At 46.8% G+C, this 13,083-nt stretch overlaps 1 protein-coding gene across 1 annotated transcript; it reads right to left on the bottom strand.

Moving 5' to 3' along the window:
* Positions 1 to 484: 484 nt before the first annotated feature.
* On the bottom strand, positions 485 to 12,769 carry LOC147267396 (uncharacterized). The gene is made up of 11 exons (XM_086198283.1): positions 12,741 to 12,769; positions 11,558 to 12,005; positions 11,347 to 11,450; positions 10,989 to 11,261; positions 10,776 to 10,869; positions 10,594 to 10,661; positions 10,265 to 10,480; positions 10,021 to 10,155; positions 9,868 to 9,936; positions 9,689 to 9,754; positions 485 to 9,577 (listed from the first exon to the last, which is right to left on the bottom strand). Exons 2-11 carry the CDS (start codon positions 11,658 to 11,660, stop codon positions 1,481 to 1,483), a joined length of 9,225 nt encoding a protein of 3,074 aa, XP_086054409.1. The 5' UTR covers positions 11,661 to 12,005; positions 12,741 to 12,769; the 3' UTR covers positions 485 to 1,480.
* Positions 12,770 to 13,083: the final 314 nt, after the last annotated feature.

Raw genomic sequence — 13,083 nt, 5'->3', positions numbered from 1 at the left:
CTCCATATGTTGGCCAATAGTAATATTTTAGACCATCTTTTCCAGTTGTGACTCCAAGTGCTGAGCTGACAGCATTGATCCGTCTGCCCGTCATCTTCTGTCCTACCTTTGTCTAAGTTTGATGTGCTTCTCCTAGTGAAGGTGTTGAATGACATCATCAATCCCAGGGTGATGGAGAAGTGCTCCTCCATCCATGTTGGTATCAAAGTGGTGAGAGTTGAAGTTGAGGAGGTAGAAGCTCCAGTTGGACCCAAAGTGTGACTGCAGATGTGACAGCTTCATATTGACCCTTGTGTTCATCATTGTCTGTGCTACCTGTTGGCTGTCACTTTACTGTGGTTCTTCCAGTTAAGTATCATCAAGCATGAATGTGGCAAAATCCAGCATTGAAAACAGGACATTTGACTGTGTGGATTAGAAAGTTCAACATTCATTGTCCATGTACAGTTATTGTGACAATAAAAGACAGACATCAGCTGTGGTGAACATGTGAATTTATTAACTGATTAATTTGAACAAAAGGTCAATTAGAGACAGTCACTGCATGTGTAACAAAATGGAAATTATAAATCTGAAGTCAAACAAAAATGCTTTTAGAACATACAGTGAACATAATTAATGAAAGTAATTTAGAACTTAAATGAAATTTCTCCCCGTTGGGGTTCAATGAACAAACTATTTACAAGTTTAGTGAAAGAAACCCAACATTCCCACATGAGCAAGCACTTGGCGACGGTGGTGAGGAAAAACTCCCTTTTACAGGAAGAAACCTCAGGCAGAACCAGGCTCAAAGTGGGCGGCCACCTGCCTGGACCGGTTGGGGTTGAGAGGGAGAGGGAGAGAGATGGGGCTGGGGTGGAGAGGGGAGATAGACTTTGGGGTGAGGGGCGGGGGCAGTGGGAGAAGAGGAGAGAGATACAGAGAGAGAGAGAGACAAAGAGGGAGGGGGCTGAGAGGAGAGACAACAGGCAAAAATATACATGCATGATACATTGATAAAACATTCATAAGAGACCAACAGCAATAATGTGACAGACAGTGACTCACAACAACTATAAATGACCAACAACAACTATAAATAACAACAACGTGCTGTGACCCATGATTGTCACGCAGCACCAGTGGAACCATGATTCGTGGAGCTAAACTACCAACTCATAGTCACTACAAAACTGCAGTAAGTGCAGTGCGTGACAGTGGAATAAGTTAATAATAAATACATGAATAAATACCTTAAAAACCGCGCATGTCAAGACATGCACAGAATAAATAGCCAAAGTTAAAAAGGTTAAAAAGTTAAAAGATTAAAAAGGGCACAGAGAGGTGGAGTGGGACTTTCTACACTAACAAATGCCAACAATCATGCCAGGCTTCCTATCAACAACAGGTCCGAGTCAACTTGTCCTACCAGCACACACAGAGCCAACTGAGCTGACATGAGGCTAGTATTTGACCTGGGACAGCCATGTAGCTTTGACACTCAGTCATCCTGGTGGTCAGAATCGCCCTGGAAATCCTCCAAGTCATCCAAGCTAAACAAACTGGCGAGGTCATCTAACTCCCCCTGATCATCTGAAACAGAAAACCTACACAGGATCCCTTCGTGATCGCTGAAGTAGGCTGGCCAGACTGCACATTCCACGTCGTACTGTGACGTTTTGACGTAAACGTGGTCAATTAGCGTCCCCTTTTCTGTGGTCTCTTGTGTCACGTGTTGGGTGAACCCTTTTTCTTCCATAAATTTACAAATTGATGACCCTTTCAAAATATTCTCATTAAAGTCTCCCATGACTACAACAGTGTTACTTGTCGGAGTTAACCAGTCAAGCAACCTCCCCACATTGCCTTTGAACAGCAAATTTGGATACGCTGGTGGACGGTAAATGACGGCCAGGGAAATGCTCAATTTTTTGTGCAGGCACACCAAGCACTCCAGATTGAAATCGGGTACCTGCAGAATGTCGACGTCCGAATGGGCTAAACTATACAGGCCGACGCCACCGCGTTCTAACTGCTGGAATTTGGAGAATGTGGGGTCAGCGGCGCTGTAACACAGAGACCGAGGACGACTGTGGAAATCGTAGCCAGAGATTTGCACACAGTCCAATGAGGACTGTGCAGTGAGCCATGTTTCTGTGACAGCAATGCAGTTAAGCTGCAAATGCTGCGTGCAGGACACCAAGTCTAGCAGGTGGCGACTTAAACTTTGTACGTTCATCAAATACACCGCGAACTGTGTATTTGATGAAGGCTGCTCAATCAAAAATGGAGGCATGCTAGCTATGGCCTCCTTAATGGTGTCCTTGCAGTAAATGGCCTTTTCTTCAAAGTCTTTGATGATCAGTCCCGACAAGGCCCTAACACGACTGAGAGCTACATACGCCTGCCCAGGTGCAAATACCTTCTTTAAACACACAACAGCCTGGTCTACAGTCAACCCCTGCACTTTGTGGACTGTACAAGCCCACGCTAGCCTGAGGGGAAACTGCACCCGCACACAACCGCGCTTCCTGGTCTTCTCCCTGTCTGGTTCAATAGCAGTAGAATGCCTGTATTCTACTGCTGCGTGTGGACGCTCTGTCCTCCTCTGTCTGCCAATGTTGTCGTCATCGAACTTGACGTAAATTCTCAGAGGAAATGTGGGGTCGGGGCCAAATTCAATGTAGCTGACAGTGCCACACGCGCCATTGACCAGACCGTCCTGGACGTCGACGTTACGACAGAGCATAACCCTGGCGTTTTTGGCCAAACACAATTTAGATTCCAAACACGTGCCCTGCCCCTTGCTAATGATTCCAGGTTCCAATTTGCCGGTTTTGCGGTTCGGCGTAAAGTCTTTAGCGTCAATCTCAACATAATCTGGGCACGTGCGGAACAACTGGTTCAAATTAAATTCTTCCACTTGCACATTTGTGGTGAAAATATGCAAGGCCGAGCTATCTTCCCCTGTCTCTCGCGATTTCAAAATTTGGACGTCGCCGTCTAACATGGGGGTTTTCTTTGAACGCACCCGAAGCCTGTTCAACATCTCAGCAAAGGAGCTGTCCTTCTGTCTGACGACAGTAGTCAGCTCCACCACGCTAAAGTGGCACCACAGGTCCACACCAACCTGACCAGCGTACAGCGGCTTCCCTTTAACGGGAGGCAACTGGTAGAAGTCACCGACGGCTATGATGCTAACATTACCGAATGGGGAAAAGTCACCGGTCTGTTTTAACTGCCTCAACCTGCCGTGAACGTATGCCAACAGATTGTGATCAACCATGCTAATCTCATCAATGATGACAATTTGGAGGTCTCTAAATGTGGCCCTTAGAGAGTTCAGTTTGTCTTCTCCCAAGGGTGTGTAGGGCAAGCTGGAGTGTGTGCCAATACTCAGCGAGTGATGAATTGTTGCTGCATTTAAAGTGTATGCAGCTATGCCCGTGGAGGCCATTAACAGAACCGAAATGCTATCTGGTTGATGACAAAGTGTTGCCAGCAGTCTCCCGGCCTCGTACTGAATGGCCCTAATTAAGTGACTTTTCCCCGTCCCTGCACCGCCTGTCAAAAACACATGCAGAGGCTCTGGGTTCTTACCCATGGCCTTCTGCAGACACCACTGTCTAACTTTGTTGAAGACAGCCATTTGCGTCTCGTTCAGAGACCTAACTAAGGCCAAGCCGTCACTTCTGGGCAAAATGCTCCTGTTCCTCTCCAAAAACACATCTGTTTTTGGTTTGGCAGCCGCCAAATCGGGAACATTTTGTAAGGCGTCGGCCAAATGCTCATCAGCATTTTCGCCTTGCCTTTGCTCCTTCATCTCCTCTAAACACTCGAGGCGTTCCGCTTCCAGCTCAGGACAGAGCTCCCCCCAAACATCCTCATCCACCTGACCTTGCTGAGCAATCTCCTCAGCGTGATCCAACTCAGGACAATCGACCTCAAACCTGGCCCTGTTCTCATCGACGACGCTTTGAACCGACTTCATCGAACCGTCCCTAAACCTAACCTCTCCATCCTTATAGAACTGACTGAACAGATGAAACCCCTCAGGTTTCAGATCTGCGTCAATTCTGTAATGGAGATACATCTGAAGCAGACTCTGATAGTGTGCTTCCTCTTGCTTCTCTAAATCAAACCGCATGTAGCGCACAACAGCGAACTGAGACCGCGTTCTCCTCGAGATGAAGCCAAGTCCATTCTTCAGTTGAATCATGTTCTTGGGCTTTTCATTATTGCTGAGAAGACGATACTCAGACGCAAACGTAGCCATACACATGTCATCAAAAACCTGGTCATCTGGCCTGCTCCTATACCTATCGACTATATTCGGCATCCACATATCCTCTGACCTCATGTCACCACAAGCAGCTTTCTGCCTCAACACACTGAGGGGTAAACTCATTCTAACTACATTTGCCCCCGTTGGCACAAACACGACCTTCCTGGAACACTCCCTCAGATGCATGTTCGTTAGCCTGTACACCGACTCCTGGGCACAAACGTCCCTGTTGTGCAAATACACACTTCCTAGTTTTTTCAAAGCCTCTCTAGCAGAGAGATTTGATTGTTTGGATGCTTCTTTTTGTGCGTTGGCCAATAAAAGCCCAATTTCTCTCTCGGCTTTGGTTATATACGAAATGATATAAATGATTACAGCATAGGCATCGGTGACAAAGCTAATGTCCATGTTAGCATTCCAGCACTGCAACAACTTCTTACTATACTGGTTCACCCAGACATCCTTTACCCCTCTTTTATAGACTATCCTAGTCTTTGTGTGAAGGCGCTTAAAAGCCAGCTCAAAAATCTCCTGATTAATGCCCAGAGTCTGGAACAAGTGGTCCACGCTAGCGTAGGCCACTTCTCCTGCGTCCGCTTTTTTAACAGCCTTCTTCACGGCTTTTAAAATGGCGTGTGCCGTCTCCTTATTAATGGGATTCGTGTCTTGAAAACAATTACAGACCGGCACGCTTGTTGACTGAGGATTCTCTCTGGCCTTCGGATCACAGGTACAGGTTTTAATTTCCGTTTTACAAACAAAAGTTCGTGCCGAAACAACTTTTGGGAAATGGAAGCGACACGTTCCGTGTTTCAAGCAGGATTTGGTGTGTCGCCTGGAGTGGGCTTGAACCGATGCCACGATAGCCGATAACGTGTCATCGTCAGGGTTTAAGTCGCAGGTGACATATTGGTCAATAAATGCCACCACTTCCTCATCTGTGTTCTTATCAATTTGGGGAGCCCCCTCAATCCAAAACAGACAGTGGACATGAGGGGAGCCGCGCTGCTGAAATTCTACCCTATAAAAGTAATCTGTGATTTTGCCAATCGGTTGTGAAGGAGACTTGAGAACCTCATTCAAGAAGCAATGCCACCTGTAGTCAAACATCCTCGCGGCTGTCACGGGGTTCCTCCGCAACAGCTCGCACCTGTCTGCCCACTCCAAATCCTCTACCGTCTGCGTTCTGCCCTCCTGCTTCAGGATACTGGTCAGGAGATTCTGCCAGCGCAGATCAGCAGACGAAAACGAACAGAACCACGTCGGAATCCCCAACTGACGGACGCATGCTAACAGGTCCTTTTGAACCGACTGCCAAAAGGCAGGCGTTCCTCGAATGGGCTTCAGAAATCTGAAGCCCTCGTCGACCTGCAACATCTGCTTCAAAGTGTCCTCGTTCATCAGCATCGCTGCGCTAACCTTCTGGGACTTGTGACCTGCCCTACCCTTACGCCCTGCCACGGAAACTTTAGAGGACACTTGCTCAGTCTCAGACATGTACTGACTGAAAAAAATGTACTCAACGTTGCCGGAATAGCGGCCATCCGCATGCATAATCCGGTTGTTGAAGTACCGCGTCAATGTCAACGCTTGCGAGCGCCCGTCGTGAAATGTTTTCCTTCCCAGAGGAAACAAGACGGGGAAACACTTGGCCTCGTTCGTGTGGTCAGAAAGCAGCCTAACTGGACTATTCCCTTCCGCAGGCGCCACGTTGATTATGTCCTCGAAATACTGGTCTAATGCTTCCTGACCAATATCAACAGGCATAAGACAAGTGTCCTGAAACATGCAGTGCTGCTGTCTGTCATGCAACAGTTCATCTTGAATTATTTCTGTTGAATCATCTATCACGTCATCTTGACCACCTGACGGAGCTGTCACCGCACCCTCTGAAACGACCTGCTTCTGCTCACAAGACTCTGCCCCATCTACGACAGCTCCGTCCTCACCGTCAGACTGAACCTCCTCAGTCTCGCCATCGTCCTGGCGACAAAAGTCATTGACCCAATCCTCATTGAAGTCAATGTCCTTGTAGAAAGGATTATTCCTTTTTAAAAAGTGCAGCGCCTGTCTTACTCGTGTACTGTCGACAAACTGATATCGATAATGGCCTTTGTAGGTCAACTTGCGTTTAAGTTTGACCTGCATCATGGACCCTTCCACGCTAGTCCTAGGCAACACATTGGTTGTCTGCACGACATTAGCCGGAACGCATGTTACCGGCCCATGTACTCCGTTCTGCCCCCCTTTGGGCAATGCCAACAATTTCATGAAAGGAATATGCAGCGCAATCAAGTGTTGCTCCAAGCTATTCAAGCATCCCAGTTCCGGCGGAATGGGATCCGGTGTCAGGTTGTTGACCCAACACTCAGCTGGAATCTGCCCTTTGGAAATCTTACTGTGACACGTATGGCAGATCCAAAGTTCCCCTCTACAAGCTGCCAACCCACAAGGCACAACACAATCACTACCACACCTATGCAAATACGTGTCACTAATGCATCGGTTAGCAACCGCAACTCTAGCAGAATTTCCAGCATACATTTCATAGCTACAACCTAGCACCTGAGTTCTGAACAACAACCGATGACAGACACAACAGATGAACTCAGGGCCGTCTCTAACCTTATCCAAGAATTGTTCCATGACAAAGTTGAAGTCTTGATACTTCTCAGCTCTTTTTGTCCTATGTAATTTAACAGTGGCAATAACTTTTCTCTTAAATTCGGAACTGCCATGATACTTTTTTGTTATAACTGTCTTCTGTTTGGATATAATTTTTTGTTGATGCTTGATGTCGTCTCTATATTTGACAACACTTCTGGCTTTAACGCTCTGCCTATGCTTGATGTCGTCTCTATATTTGACAAGACTTCTGAATTTAACGTCCTGCCTATGCTTGATGTCGTCTCTATATTTGACAACACTTCTGGCTTTAACGCTCTGCCTATGCTTGATGTCATCTCTATATTTGACAACACTTCTGGCTTTAACATTCTGTCTATGTTTGGTGTTATGTCTATATTTAACAGCGCTTCTGGATTTTACATTTTGTCTATGTTGGAGATTGTCTCTATATTTTTCTATACTCTTGGCTATCACACTGAGTCTGTGCTGGATGTTTTGTTGATATTTGACTATACTTACAGCTTTACTTCTAGTCTTAACCTTTTCTCTATGCTGGGGATTCTGTTGGTAATTGAGTCTACTCTTTAATTTAACACTCTGTTTATATGCTAAATGCGTGTGATATTTATTGAGCTTTTGTAGTTTTTTCCTCTCTCTGTAGAGAGCATTTTGCCAATACATGTTTTTGTAAGTCAAAAGATGTTTCTCCCTAGTCAATTTATTCAATTTGTCCTGTTTTTTTTTTTTTTGTTTCAAATATTCAGACCTCCCAGCGTCGACAGTAACTTTGGACTCAGTATTCACTTGCAGAAACTGATCAGTATCAAGACCTTTGTCAGAAACAACGGAAGGGAAATGACATCCTACATGTTCCGTGTCACAGTCAGTAGGAACTTGCAACTTTGTCCTCAAGGTGTAAGTTGGCACATCCACAAGTTTACAACAACCATAACATGTCTGTTGTCCAGGCTTAGACACACAGACCACATTCTCAAAATGCCTGTCCAGGATGTTCTCCACATAAATGCATTGTGGAGAGAAAAGGTCACCAGCACTTCTATACTTAATCCAACGTCCATCCAGAAACGTACAAACACTAACTCCTAACAAATCTGCTGTGACCTGTATTTCCACCTCTGTGGCCCAAGTGTTAACATATTTCATCCTGGACTGCTGGAGGTACTGTGACACAGACGAATATTGTCTTCTCAGAAGAGAGACATATTTCTGAGCATTTCTCTCCAGCTCCTTACAAACAGCTGATCTAATCTTGCGATGGTGCTTCTGAGAGCCACTCACTGCCTGAGAGATGGCTCTGAAGAAGCAGTTCCCATCAGCAACGATCCTCTCATTCTTACATGGAGGACCAATCAATCCAACTTCTGTGGAGAGTTGAGGATTGAACTTGTCAAAGTAAATGTTTAACTTCTGACATAAAACCTGACAATTATGTACACCGAGAGGACAAAACAGCAGCGTGTCATTAGTGACAGCGCTAATTTCTACATCTGTGCTAAGCATACAGTCTTCAAGCGTTTTTAATTTCTTTGACACATGGGTGCCAGGAGAAATTGAACGCTTTGTGCCATGAGTACCATGTGGTTCTTTGTGTAACGCAGCACTGACATTACAAGATGGAGTCTGTTCAGCAATGTTAGACATGGCCACACTAGTAGGTAGAGTAACAACACCGTTGGATATGTTGCAGTCATCATGTACTTTCTTAATAATAGTCGACTGTCTAGCTTTACTGGACTCAATCATACAGCTCTCTCCAGATGGAACTGCATTTACATCTGAACACACAACAACACCACAGAGTTCGAAAAGTTTCTGGTTTGAACTGAGACTCTCAGCCAAACAGCAGATGTAGTGGTGCAGGTCATCAAAACATGCAAAATGCAGAACCACACTGGTACCACGGCAATGTGACAAGCCACTATAATTACGTGAGTGACTGTCGATAACAGCAAACTGTCCATCCTGATGTATGATGGAAGTGGTGTTGCCACACAGTGTCATAAGACATGTGTTGTACTCACTGAAGATCCTGGCCAGTCCATCACGCAGACTGATAAAGACACCAAAGTCCACCAGCTCCCCTTCAGTCACACCAACTTCCCCCAACAGTACATCCCCAAAATGGAAACTGCATATCTGTCCATCAACTTCCAAGTGCTGTGGAAGGTCAGGAACAGATAGCAGATTTGAGGGATGTGTGAAAGAGCCACTGTCACGCAGGAAGGTGTATAACTGATCTCCTTCAATTAAGACACGATCTACATCACACCTTTTCCAGGAGAACACACTGCTTAAAGTGTGTTTGGCTAAGCTGACCAAAGCAATAGCCATACACTGCAGTCCTCCATACTTAAACTGCTCATGTCCCTGGTGAAATGAGCCCCTCAGAACTTTAACTATCTTAATCCCTCTACTATTAGGAGCCACCACTGCCACATCATTGCTGTTGGAATCTACCAGAGCTGCTTTAAAATCAGGAAAAGTGAAAAGATCCGACTTAGCTTTGCTGGGCGTGTGTGTCATCTGGGTCGGCTCCTGGACAGTCGGTTCCGTCAGCAAGGCCGGGCAAGCTGCGGCAACCTCCCTCCTCGGACCCTCTGGCACCACGGCAGCAGTCAGTGGCACCGCAGACTCCTCCTCGCACGCCTTGGCTGCCGCCTCCCCCTAATCAAATATGAAAAGAGAAAGTTAAATGTAAATGAAGTAGAAGAGGAAATTTTGGTGACTTGAATGAACCAGAAGAAGTAAAATGTGTGTAATTAAAGCAAGGCGAACCTGCTGCGCTGCTGGACGGGGCTTGGAGGCGGACACATTCAGACGGGCAGGTGGTGTTGCCAGCACCTAAATGAAGAGAAGGAGAGTAAGTACAAAAGGAATGCATTTTTAAGTGTAAGTCAAAATGCAGGTATAAGTTATATTGCAGTTATTGGAAGAAAAGATTCAAAAATACCAACCTGTCGCTTTCCTCCTTTGGGCTTTGAGGCAACACGCTGGCGCTGGCGCTTCCCGTGCCCAGGGGAAGGCTGAAGGAAGGAGAGAATTATTGTTTACAACATCTGATATGCATGTAGGCTTGAAACAGTACATGTGATGGGTGGTGAAGTTACCTGGCCAGCTGGTGGAGCAGCAGTGCAGCCGGAGCCAGAAGAAGGTGAAACCTTCTCCATGGCATCCAGCATGTCACTGCTGAACCACACTGGGTTGGACGGGATAGGAGACTGTCGGGCCGGAGGTGTACCAGTCTTTCAAACAGAAAGCAAAGAGGGGAAGGAGGATATATATTAGATGTTGCTTATGACAAAAAGTGTAAGGAAATGTGCATTTGGATAATATAGTAGTGAAATACATTACCGCGCATGCCCGTCCAACGAGGGTCCACTCCCGGGGGTCACGACGACGAGGCACAGGAACGTGTCCCGTCACGATCACCCTGGGAGACACCCTGACACGTGGCGATGTGCGGGGTGACACGGTGGGCTGTGGTGGAGGGGGGGCGAGCTGACGGACCGCGGCGTTCCACAGCAGGTCCACCACAACCGGCATGCCATCAGAGTCGCTGAGGTGAACCTGAAAGACAGGAAAACAAAGTAGACTTTAATGGCGTTGGGTCATGTAGCATGGAACAAGAGGGAAGATCAAGTTTGTCACATATGTAAATGACAACATTGTGCTGTACTTACACCGTCGTGGCACCACAGCTCCAACCGATGGTCTGGGAGGTGCTCCGCCATAGACACGTATGGGATACCTGAGAGATGTGGAAAGCATAAATATCTATAATAATGGTGTAATGAGCATTAAGTAGTAGAAAGTTAAAGTCTGAATTTGATTGAAGAAGGAGATATGGAAAAGTGTAGCATACCCATGCGCGCTGTGACACGGCGGTATTCCTGACGTAGCAGGTCCTGCAAGGCCGGATCGATGGTTAAGCGTGGAGGGAAATCCATCACTAACACCTTGAAGGGCGAAATGAAACAAATGTGATGTATGACTGTAAAAAATGACATAAGTAAAAAATTTGACTGTGTAGGAGGGAAGACATAATAGTAACAGTATATAACGAACAGAAGCTCACCGCCGGCCAGAGGCTGCTGACTGTGGTCAGGAGAGCACTGAAGTCCAACGCCGCCTCACCAACAGTCCTGCTGGCTGTGAGGTTGTTGCTGGGGGCCCCCACGCACACCAAGTCCGGGGTCCAGGGGAGGGCAGCATGCATGACCTCGGTCCGGAGGTCAGAGGCGGCTCCACCTGGAACTGATAAGAAGCCAAAAGTGAGAGAACCCTGCGGCATACTCACGAATCCGTCGACGATGGCGCGCAGGTGGGAGTCTCCGAGGACGAACACCATCTGTCACAGAAGCACATGTTTAGCAGAGTAACCAAATGAGAGTGTGTAAATACATGCAACGATATCAAGCGAGAGAGAGTATTACCTTCTGGCCGGGAGACTGTGCAGGAGTGACCAACTTCACGGAGTGGTTGGTGTAGAGTGAAGATGGCCATCTCCGCACGCGATGGCGGCGTCCGGTACCGCGCCCTGTTAGGATGGAGACGTAAAAGAATGTGAGGCCATGGTTGAAATTTTTTTTGTGGTAAGTGTTTAAGTGGAAGGAGCAAGGTATTACAATAAGAGTTAATACATACGAGCAACAAACTCGGGGACAGGTGGCCCAGGGGTCCAAGGCTCCCGCTGCGCCATCCTCCGCTTGGCCGCCTGGGCAAGCCGGTGGGACTTGGAACGGGGCATCTACAAAAGACAAATTTTGAAACTAAGCATTCACAGACAAAGCGTACAAGTATAGAATGGTAGTTGTACTCACAAACAGGAGGGCCGTGATCGTCAGAAGTGGGTGAATTAAAGAAGTGCAACTTACCTTGGTTGTGGGAGATGAGCAATCAGTAAATGTAGAGAGTGTGTGTGTGTGTGTGTGTGAGTTTGTTAACAAATGCAAAAGTGGTGAATTAGACAAAAGATATGTGTTATATAAAATTAAGCAACTATGTGTATGTGTATTTTTCAAAGTAGAGATTTCCTGAAGAACAGTTGTAGATGGAGCACAAAGCAGCAGAGCAGCAAGGGACAAGTCAAGATCTGTAAAGTAAACATGAGGGTGTTTTTAACAATATAATAATGGCAATAATATATAATATTGTGACATATACTATTAGGTATTAAAATTAGCAATAAGATGTAGATATACAAACGTGTGCAATACAAACATGTATGCACATATACATGTAGGCACATACATGCAATCATACACAAATATATGTATTTTCTCAGGAAAAAAATACACAAAACCATATAGCTGTAGATAGATTATGTAAAATGGCCGACGACGAGCTAGCGGCCCAGTTGCGGTGGTGCGAAATGGCCGACGACGAGCTAGCGGCCCAGTCGCGGTGATGGAAAATGGCCGACGACGAGCTAACGGCCCAGTTGCGGTGATGGAAAATGGCCGACGACGAGCTAGCGGCCCGTCGCGGTGGTGCGAAATGGCCGACGACGAGCTAGCGGCCCAGTCGCGGTGATGCGAAATGGCCGACGACGAGCTAACGGCCCAGTTGCGGTGATGGAAAATGGCCGACGACGAGCTAGCGGCCCGTCGCGGTGGTGCGAAATGGCCGACGACGAGCTAGCGGCTTTCTCGCATTAAGCAGGCAGAGTGCGGAGTTTAGGGTTGTAAGTGCACAATAACATTACTGCATACACGGAGCACATGTAAGTAGGGGAAATACATATCGATGAACCAAATGAAAAGACTGAATTAATGGTAGCTTGGCTGAAGCTAATAATAAGTCATGCAACAGAGAAGAAGGCACTTACCTCCAGCCGAGAGAGCAAGAGAAAATGGCGACCGCAGCCGTCAGCTTTTATGGGCTTGTATGAGGAGACGTCACGGAGTGCATTGAAGCACAGCAACTGATTGGCAGAGAGGTGGCATGATGGCACGTCATGAAGTGCATTGCAGCACAGCAACTGATTGGCAGAGAGCTGTCAGATCTGACCATTGAGGAGAGAGCTGAGAGTTCACAGAGCCTTGTTGCTGGGGTTTGAGAGCCCCTCCCTTCTCTGCTCGCTCTCTGCCGTCTGTGTCAGAGTGGAGAGCAGAGGAGGATTTGGCAGTTTAACTGTCAAAAACAGTCACAAGTGACTGTATGTTGGTGAA

Source organism: Aulostomus chinensis, chromosome 3, assembly GCF_037954235.1.
Source record: "Aulostomus chinensis isolate RoL2024-O1b breed Wild chromosome 3, RoL_Achi_v1.0, whole genome shotgun sequence".
NCBI classification, from domain to species: domain Eukaryota; kingdom Metazoa; phylum Chordata; class Actinopteri; order Syngnathiformes; family Aulostomidae; genus Aulostomus; species Aulostomus chinensis.
Note: the sequence above shows the minus strand (reverse complement) of the source record. Positions and strands in the feature narration are given on the sequence as shown.